This window comes from Amblyomma maculatum, chromosome 3 (genome assembly GCF_055883805.1).
Source record: "Amblyomma maculatum isolate TAMU_Amacu chromosome 3, ASM5588380v1, whole genome shotgun sequence".
Taxonomy (NCBI): domain Eukaryota; kingdom Metazoa; phylum Arthropoda; class Arachnida; order Ixodida; family Ixodidae; genus Amblyomma; species Amblyomma maculatum.
The window spans coordinates 107,314,726-107,325,513 of NC_139346.1; the positions used below are offsets into that span (position 1 = coordinate 107,314,726).

At 48.5% G+C, this 10,788-nt stretch overlaps 1 protein-coding gene across 1 annotated transcript; it reads left to right on the top strand.

The window, feature by feature from the left end:
• The first annotated feature begins 505 nt into the window (after positions 1–505).
• LOC146195497 (uncharacterized) lies at positions 506–2,273 on the top strand. Its single transcript, XM_084596819.1, has 2 exons — positions 506–1,758; positions 2,261–2,273. Exons 1-2 carry the CDS (start codon positions 506–508, stop codon positions 2,271–2,273), a joined length of 1,266 nt encoding a protein of 421 aa, XP_084452945.1.
• Positions 2,274–10,788: the final 8,515 nt, after the last annotated feature.

Below are 10,788 nucleotides of genomic sequence, written 5' to 3' on the forward strand. Positions count from 1 at the left end.
ATATGCCTTTCATGATGTTTTCTATCTTATCCGCTTCGGACATTAATGGGTCGACACGCTTGCATAGGTTGAAGTATCATGTGATCTTATTGTGCGCGATTGGTATGTAGTGTCACGTGATGCTGTGACGTGTGTGAATGGCAACGCCGAGAGGGGGAGCGTGGACTGGTGAAGAAGCGAGCGCGCAGATCGCTCGTGCGGGTCTCTTAATCTGTACGGCCCAGCATGCCGAATAAACATGTTGCTTAGTCGCTCTGCCTCTGCTTCGCTCGCCGCGGCTACAACATAATTGGCGACGAGGATGGGATCCCGCTGGACTACGTAAAACGCATCGCGGCGTTCGTGATCCCGCTGGACTACGTAAAACGCATCGCGGCGTTCGTGATGCTGCTGTACTGCGTGAAACTCATCGCGGCGTTCGTGATCCCGCTGGACTACGTGAAACTCATCGCGGTGAGCGTGGAAGCACCGGCGTTCGTGGAGAGCGTTTGGGCGAGGCACAGGGATGGCAACGCTTGAAAGTTTCGACCAGTTCGTCGAGGACGGAGACGAGGATTTTGGGTCCTACGTGGAAAGGTTCGAGCACTTCCTGAAGGCCTCCCAGGTGAGCGACGACCTCAAGGTCTCGATGTTTATTACGGCAATAGGCAAGAGGGCTTACAAGACGCTGAACACTTTGCTAGAGCCTAAAACGCCAGAGGACAAGACTTATGCGGAACTCGTAGAAGTGCTGGGAAGTCATTTCACCCCAAAGCCCATGGTCATCGCAGAACGACTCAAGTTTAATCGGCGGTACCAGCATCAGGGAGTGTCCATAGCAGCATATGCAGTGGAGTTGAGGCGTTTGGCAGCTTCATGCGAATTCGGGGAATTCCTCGATGAGGCTCTTCGAGACCGCTTTGTAGTGGGCCTCTGCGACAGCGCAACGCAAGCAGAGTTGCTGAAGAGAAGCAAGTTGACGTTTTCGGACGCCTGCGACGTTGCGAAAAGCATCGAGCTAGCGCGGAAGGAAAGTCGGGAATTTCAACCGACCGGGACGCAAGGTACAGTCGACGCCGTACGTCATAAGCCAGGCGGTGGGAAACGCCAGCAGCAGCGTTCAACCGGTGCAGGACTAGCAAGGGACCGAGTGTCTGAATCGCCGGTCTGTTTTCGGTGTGGCTCAGCGCACGAAGCATCGAACTGCAAATTTCGCAAGTATCGTTGTCGTGCATGCAAGCGTTACGGACACTTGGCGAAAATGTGCAAGTTCAAGTCTAGAGACGCGGCTAATTCGGTAGCTGTGGAGGACGCGGATTGTGACCAAGTGTTGTTGTACAATGTCTATTCTTGTGCAGAACGCCCAGGGCATTATGAAATCTGTCTCAAGGTAGCCAAGAAGGATGTTAACATGCAAATAGACACGGGTGCGTCTGTTTCCATTGTGCCAGAAACGCTATACAGGAAATTGTGGCCCAGTCTACCTAAAGAGCCTTGCCACATAAAGCTGAGGACATACGGTGGGTCGCCGCTAACAGTCACAGGGAAATTGCCGGTTCCAGTCGAACATAATGGTCAGTGCAAGCAACATCCGCTCATTGTCGTTAAAACCGACAACAATAGCGACATTGCGTTGCTAGGGCGTGACTGGCTGGAGGCTCTTAAGCTAGACTGGTCAAGTGTGCATGGCGTGTGTTCAGACAAAGTTGCGGCGCTGCTTGAGAAGTACGCAAAGGTCTTCGAGCCCACTCTGGGGCTGATCAAAGGTAGTCCAGTCAGGCTGGTTTTGAAGGAGGGGAGCAACCCCGTATTTTGCAAAGCGCGACAGGTGCCATTTTCTTTGAGGGAAACCGTGTCACTTGAATTGCAGTCTCTTGTGAACAGGGAAGTGTTAGTCCCTGTACAGAAAAGCGACTGGGCGACGCCCCTAGTTGTTGTGCCTAAGGCGAACAACAAAGAGTGTGTGGGGACTTCAAGGTTACATTGAATCCGTGCCTGCGAACTGACCATTATCCACTTCCCGTGATGGAAGATTTGTTTGCAAAGTTGTCAGGATGCAAGTATTTCACAGTGCTTGATTTGTCGACAGCGTACCAACAGCTGGAACTGCATCCGGAGGCACAGTCAATGGTGGTTGTCAATACACACCTGGGGCTTTTCAAGTACACGCGCTTGCCCTATGGCATCACAAGTGCACCTGCTATTTTCCAGTCTGTCATGGATGATGTGTTAAAAGGGCTTGAGCGGGTAAGCTGCTACTTGGATGATGTGCTTATCGCAGGTTCAACATTTGACGAATGTTTTCATCGAGTGGAAAGGGTGTTGGCACGTTTTCTAGAAAGAGGCATGCGATTGCAAAAGGAAAAGTATAAATTCTTTCAGACTTCTGTCTATTACCTAGGCCACATTCTGGACGACAAGGGCGTTCGGCCATCAGATGAAAAGGTGAAAGCGATAAAAGAGGCACCAAGTCCAAAAGATGCGGCACAGTTGCGAGCTTACCTGGGCTTGATTAACTTCTACGGGAAGTTTGTACCGAACATGTCAGCTAAGCTTAAGCCTCTGTATAATGCTCTAAAAAAAGAAAAGGGATTTCAGTGGTCACAGGAAGCTGAGCAAGCGTTTCAAGAAAGTAAGAGCTGGTTGACACAAAGCAATGTGCTGACATACTACGACCAGAAAAAGCCGATAGGACTAGTGTGCGACGCTTCGGCTTACGGCGTAGGAGCCATTCTTTTTCATAAGATTGGAAGCGACGAAAGGCCAATTGCCTATGCTTCCAGAACGTTAAGTAAAGCAGAGCAGGGGTATGCTCACATCGAAAAAGAAGCCTTGGCTGTTGTTTTTGGGCTGAAAAAGTTCCACAAATATCTGTTCGGGCATCGCTTTGAGATTTACTCCGACCATCAGCCATTGGTAGGCTTGCTCGCTCATGATAAGCCCGTACCAGTGATGACAGCAGCCCGCATGCAGCGCTGGGCTTTACTGCTTGCAGCGTACGATTATCGTTGGGTTTACCGCAAAGGTCGAGAGGTTGGAAATGCTGAAGGTTTTTCAAGGTTACCACTTGCAAATCGCAATGATGTCTCGGATTATGCACATTTCTTTTCAGTTGTTGATGAAGTGCCATTGTCTGCTGTTGAAATTCAGAAGTGCACTCGAACTGACAGAGTATTGTCGATAGTGCTGTGTTATACTATGAGTGGTTGGCCGCCGCATGTTAAAGATGATGAGTTAATGCCTTATTTAATTCGTCGACATGAGCTATCTGTAGATCAGCAGTGTGTTACATGGGGAAATCGAGTGATTATACCTCGTGGGTTGCGCAAACAGGTGTTGCATCTTTTGCACGAAGGACACCCCGGGATGACGCGCATGAAAATGCTCGCCCGTAGCTTTGTGTGGTGGCCTCAGCTCACGGAGGACATTGAGCAGATTGTGAAAAGCTGTGACACGTGTCAGTTAACACAAAATGCTCCGCCACGTATTCCACTGATAACTTGGGGTTGGCCAACTCGCAGATGGCAAAGAATCCATCTGGACTTTGCTTTTACCGATAACCAGTGGCTCCTAGTCCTAGTGGATGTGCATTCCAAATGGACAGAAGTGTTCGTCATGCCCTCCACCTCTACCGAGAAGACCATTGAAAAGCTGCGGAGTGTCTTTGCGTCCTACGGCCTGCCAGAAGAAGTAGTTACGGACAATGGTCCACAGTTCTGTGCCAAGAATTTCGCAGACTTTCTCCGCAGGAATGGGGTGCGGCATACCAGGACGCCACCGTACCACCCCGCATCAAATGGAAGCGCAGAGCGGTACGTACAGACCATTAAGCGGGACCTTTTGCGACAGGTTCTCGACGAGAGAAGAACAGGGATCAAGAAAACCTTGCAACATCGGGTTGAACAATTTCTGTTCACGTACCGAAACACACCAACCGCAACCACGGGGCTGACACCCGCGGAATTGTTTCTGTCATGGAAGCCACGCACACGCCTGACCTTTCTCCAACCGAACTTGGAAAAACTTATGGACGACAGGTTCTACCAGACGAAAGAGAAGGCTAACGAGAGAGGGCGGTCATGGAGATCATTTGAGGAAGGCGACCATGTGCTCGTCCAAGGACTACGTCCTGGGGAATCGAAGTGGTTGCGAGGCGTTATAGAACAGCGGTGCAGTGCATCCACCTACAATGTTAGAATAGGGCAGGAACAGAGGTTTGTGCATGCTGACAACCTACGTCCGTGTTCGTTGCAAAGTGTTGAATCCGGGCCAACTGTGTATCCTTCTGTGCCTAGTTCAATGCCTGATTCTGTACCGGAAGAGTCGTCTACTAAGACCCCTTCTTTAGATACGTCTGAGCCACAGGATGCCTCAGCACCACAGCCTGCCCAAGCATCTACGTTGCGGGGACAGAACGCCAGTTCGCCTGCAAGGTCCACGCTGCCTGCACCACCGCTCCGAGAGCATGCGCCACCTCCGGACACGCCACCTCTTCGGCGCAGTGCTCGTTCTCAGAAGCCTCCTGATCGTTATACCCCATAGAGCTGGTGTAAAGCAGTTAGGGGGAAAGGGAATGAAGTATCATGTGATCGTATTGTGCGCGATTGGTATGTAGTGTCACGTGATGCTGTGACGTGTGTGAATGGCAACGCCGAGAGGGGGAGCGTGGACTGGTGAAGAAGCGAGCGCGCAGATCGCTCGTGCGGGTCTCTTAATCTGTACGGCCCAGCATGCCGAATAAACATGTTGCTTAGTCGCTCTGCCTCTGCTTCGCTCGCCGCGGCTACAACATAGGTGAACGATGTCTTCTATGTAACTGGTGAACGCTCTTCGGCCTGCTGAGTGCGCTCGCGAAAGCGTTGTTCTGCTCGGAGCATGCGAACTGCAGGGCGGCCGAACACTTCCGCAAAATTCTTGTTAAATGCACACCAAGATGGCAGGTCTGCTTCATGGCTGCGAAACCAGAGGTTCGCCACGTCAGTCAGGTAAGAGATTGTTACCTAATTTCTTAGTGTCGTCCCATCGGTTGTAAGTACTGACACGCTCGTATGCCGACAACCAATCGTCGACGCTTTGATCGGCCGTGCCACAGAAGAGGCATTGGTCACGCTGCCGTATAGCTCCAGAACACAGGACCGTGGTTGGGAGGGGCGGCGATGTTGAGGCAGTATCGTCCGGCATGGTGGAACCAGATTGCAATGTGCGGCTTCTTAGTTCCAGGGTGGACGGGAACGTACCCAGCAGCACCTGCACCAATTGTAGGGGTGTGTTTATTCGGTAAACCCAGATGGATCCAGCCACTCAGGAGGAACTCGCTGCGGAGCGTCAGGCGTGGCGAATCAGCAAGGCAGCGACCAACTTCTTCGTCCTCGAATGTGTCAGCACGCGATGCATGGCAGTGGCTATGAAGACGAAGATTACCACTAAGGGGACAGTGACGAATAGTAAAACTTCTTGGCCAAGTCAATGCTGGCAGTGTGGCTACTATGTGGCGACACGGGCAGCAGCAAACAGCACTGCAGGTTGGATTTACGCGAACCTTTATGCCCAGATATGCGAACCGAATATTGCGATAATGTTAGTTTTCGTTCCGTAGAATATTATTTTGGCGTTAAAGATGATATTTTTCTACCACCAGAGTAACTGGACTACTAAATGTTGGAATAGCCTTTCTTTAACATTGTATCAATGTAACATGTAAACAGCTTAGGTGTAACTTCTTAAAAGATTACGTGGGCCCACTACACTCCTCTGAAGCTCGAAAATCTGAATGCATTGACTGTTCTGTCACGCCCACTGGTGGGTTAGCCAGACACTAGGCTCGCGGACCTCGCCCGCCCTCGATCAGATTACGAATTTGTATGGAGTGATTATGATGGTCATTGAATGAGCGGTGCTGATGGACCTTCATATAGGTTACGATGTTCACTGAGCAGCGGCACAGTGGGTTGCAGACGTAACGAAGCAAACGACGATGTTTGCTTCGCAGTGCGAGGGTGAGTTGCAATTTTACACGAGGCGTCATCTGCTGTAGCGATAGTGTAGTGCTCGCGTGCAAATGGCCACGAAGCTGATCTGTTAGTCCTTACGCGGCTCCGAAACTCAGTCGCGCCAATATTTCTGCAGTTCGTACATGCACAATGCAAAATTTGTGTACAGGCCTCTCATGAGAAAAACAGTTTTCGCTTTAATGGCAAAGCAGCCCCACGCGACCATGAATGTTCACAACTGGCGACATTACACATATTAGCACTTTAATACAAACAGGCTGAGACTCGAGCTCCGCCAACAGTATATCCTACAATTTATACAATCACCTCTGAAGTTGTGCTCAAGCATATATAACATATATATATATATATATAATATATATATATATATATATATATATATATATATATATATATATATATATATATATATATATATATATATATATATATATATACTCTGCTCTGAAGTCCGGTTGAGGTGACAGAGACAAGCGGTAGGGGTATGACGCGGGTCCTGTTCACGGCCAGGCATCCAAGTGCCAGGTAGCGCGGCAGACCACGCCCAGGTGGCGTCCCTGTGCTCAGTACGGCGCCGGGTCACACCTGGCTACTGCGGCGGTCAGGCGCGATGATACAGGCGAGATGCCTCCGGGAGTATTCCACAGGATGGCGGAGCGCTGTGCGGCATCAGATCCCGGACCAGGTGCCCGGCAGGTTCTGGCGAGCCAGCTTTTGACACCAGGCTCAGAACGGTGACGCGAACCTCTCAGCGACGCTCTGTAACGTCCGTCCCGTTCCTCTGCCTCGAACGCGTGCGCACAGGTCTTGCGCACAGGCAAAACTTAAGTTTTTTCACGGGTCACCCGCACACTCGCGATCACCACCGTCACAATGGGGTTTTGCGTGCAGGCATACCTCAGAGACCTATGCAAATAATTCTGAGGTAAAGAACACCTTTATTAGAAGAAAAGCAGGAAAGCTTCGGGAAGCCAGTTCTTGCAGTTTACTTGTAGGATGTCACTTTAAAATAAAATTTATTCGTAACAGGAAATTCTGCCACAGTGAAAATGATTCATTATCTTTAACTTATAACATTAAAATTGCACTGAAAACACACCATTTATAGTAGATCACTTCTCATGTTATACTAAGAATTTTGGCATACAAACGTCATGCAACTTTGCAATATTATGCAATCTTGGTTGCTACCTGCGTAAAATCCTACCATGGCAACAGAGGTCAAATGGAAAACCATTTCCGTATGCAGTATGGCTGTAAAGCCACGCTATAGTTTAAAGTTAAAAAGACAAAAAGATTGTATTGCGGAAAATTCCTCTAAACCGAAAATGCTGTTCTCTTCATTTACAACATATGTTAAAAACTCTAGAGACTAGAATAGGTCGCTCAGGACCGAGCCGGATCTTTTGAGCGGCTCTTTCAAAAGATCGGGTGGCCGCTGTCTCACTAAACGTGAGCGGCAGATCTTCTGGTGAGCCGGTTCTCTTGCTCTGTGATCCGATTCGTGGAAGTCGGACTTGGAGTTTCCCTGTGCGACTTCGGCGCCATCTATTAGTGATGCGAGAAAGCACCTCCCTCCCCCATGGTCACCGAGATAACCCCCCTTCCCGTGAGCATGAAAGAAACGAGAACGCAAGGGTGATCTCAGAGGCCATGCCTCCCACCCTTTCTCACAAGAGTCGCAAACAACGCCTCGCCTTCAGCTGTCGTTTGAGCCGCTTTTTCAAAAGAGCAACAATGAGCGGCAGTTCTTGGAGAGCCGGCGCTCAGTGAGCCCTCAGGTATCGTGAGCGGCGGTCTTCTTAGAAGAGACTCCTGTTCAGTGAGCCGTCTGGAGCCGTTCCGCCAGAGTCGGGTATTCTGATCAGCAGTGCGAGAACTTGGGCAGGTCGTAGTGAATCGAACCGGCATACAAAGAAAAGAAAAAAATTGCCGTCGGCACGATCCTCCGCATGCCGTCGGCTGCCGTCGGTAGGAGCGCGGTCGACTGCTTAGTCGCCGTGTCAAGACTCCGCGCCACTGACCTGGCAGCTGCAATGCTGTTTCAGGTGGTCGCCGCCGGTTTTGTGCGTCTTTTTTATGCTTAACATGCTTGCTATGCGTAGTTTTCTCAAGCTTCATTACAGCAAGGCGAATGTAGGTCGAATGCATAGCCCCTTCCGCAGCCAGCCCAACAGAAAGAAATCTGGTTGGTTCGGTCACGTACAAACAGCACCGGCTGCAGCGCGTCGTGTGCTCTAAACGGGAAACAGATGCCTTGAAAAATAAAAACCACACCTCACAGCATGAATGGCGAGTGATTCGATTTGAAGTAGACACGAAATGAATGAGTCAATGAACGAAATACGGTCGGTCGGCGTGTGTATGTGGCGGCGAAAACAGGCAACAAATTGAACAAGTGTTAGGGGACTGGGGAAGAAATTGTCGCCAGGTGAAAAGGAAACAACTGGAGAAGGAGGCGGGCTGAGAGCCGTAGCCCTTGAGAAAAACTGCCGCAACGTCGACCAAAGGAGTAATAAGAATATATGAAAAACGAAGTACCGAACGCAAAAAAAAGGATGGCAGGGACAAAAAAGCACAATTTAGAAACGAGGAGGAGGACTAATGCGGACAGGGGAAAAAAAGCGCAGACTGCATGGGAACAAAATGATGCATTCAATTATACTTCAGGCTCCCCCTGATTTCTCTCTCTCCGGAAATATAGAAGTGACCTCGAATCAGTTAACCTGCTTTCTCTATATAATTCACTACATTTATCTGCCTATATCATCACTATCTATATATATTAATAGTCAGCCCACATGAGATTTTGGGCCATCCTTAGAGATTGGTGGCACGAAGTATTTATTAGGGATAATTCGTTGTGTTGGTGCATGATGGTCAATCTTATTCAGATAATTTTGAAACGATAGGATAAGCAATGAACGAAATCCTTTTTTGGGGGAATGGGTGCACCTCCAGTAAATTTAGTGGATTTAAAACGAATTGCAAAAGAATGGCGGTAGAAGTTCCGCACTTTCGTTGCGGACGGGGCTTGTTTTATTTATTTATTTATTTATTTATTTATTTATTTATTTATTTATTTATTTATTTATTTATTTATTTATTTATTTATTTATTTATTTATTTATTTATTTATTTATTTATTTATGTTGATTTGAATTGAATTGAGCAGGACTCACGGCACGCACATCGCACGCCCGAACACGCTTAATGACCTGTTAATGATATACTCCCGCACGCATAGGCGCAGACCACGGGGAGGCTAGAGGGCTCGAGCCCCCCCCCCCCTCCCCCGCCTCTTGTGCCAAATGTTTCACGCCCACCCCTATTTTATTCAAGCATAACACAACTGAAGAAACCTAAACGCATTACTTAATAACCGTGTTATGTGTATTTTCACTGATACCTTTGATCGGCTGCACCTGCACACGATGTACGATCAGTGAGAGTCGTGATGCATCGTTCGAACAGCAGCAGTCAACCTAAGGCGCCACACATTACAAGATCTGGCTGTGAAGAAAGGTTCCGCACGGCTCACTTAACGAGAGGCGCATCGGCTCTCCAATGTTCAACAGAAACACCGCTCACTTCTAATAATCTACGGCTCACTCGTTCTTCAATAAGAGCGGTTGAAAAGACAGCGGAAAGCGAGGAGAGTACAGTGCTTTAGGGAGAGTGTGGTTGCGACTCTTACAAGTGTGGGAGAGCAGTTTCTTTGTCGCACCGTTAACAGAAGCGCGGAAGTCGCACCCAACCGCCCGGTTTCAACGGAACGGTTCGGGAGGTCGAATAGGCGCCGATCTGGGAACGAGCGAGATAGAGAGACAGAGCCGCCTTTCTTTCTCTCCAATAGAACAATTTCGCATTCCTGAGCTAACCATAGCTACGTGATCTGGCGAGCTGATGAAATGAGCCGGCTATCTTCAGTGAGCTGAGCCGTTCACTAAATTGAGCCGCTTTGCCCATCTCTACTAGTGGCTGATATTTTTCGTGCTTGATCCAAAAAATACGCAACATGAGCTTCCGAGAAAAGCTGTATTTAATTAAGGAATCTACAAGAAACTCGCAAGCTCAGAATAGCATATAATTGTAACCTGATGGTGCTCATAGAACGACAAATGGCCTGCAAAATAAAAAGTGTTCGTCACAGGTATTCTGGCGTTTCTTTGATCAAATATTGCGGTAACCATAGCAGAGCTTGGATATGGGCATTCAAGAGACACACTTTCAAAAATATATCAGTTAGTTTTTACAAAAGTGACTTATCTAACGCAATTAAACAGGAAAGATTCTAATTTGAAAAGTTTTGAGAGGGTAAAATGCTGGGCTGATTTTCTCCAGCCGACAAGCAGTTTCTTTTGGAAGCCGAAGAAAAGTAGACACGTCTAGAAATAAATAGTTGACATTATAGACCATTACAATGGTAAGCTATTCACTTCTATCTAGGCACCGTAATAAAAATAAGGAAAAATAAAAGGTTTTCAAGCTGTCTCGTTGCGTTCGCCATAGTTGTCTGGTTGAACTGTGACGTTGTTATTCTTGTCGCCTTGAAAGGAGAACTCGACGGAGTTCGTCTCACTGCCCGAGTCCGTCCAGCTGTACCAGCTGTCACTGGACTCCTTCATGAAGCCCTGCGACCGGCAATGAGCGCAGAGCTGTTTGTTCTTCGTCTGACACGAGGGGAATGCGCCACAAATTTCATATAGCCTTTTGAGCGCCTCATGTAACAGTGAGTATATCGCAATGAAAAAAAAAATACGCAGTGTTGCAGCCTTGAGCACAATACTTTCTGTGC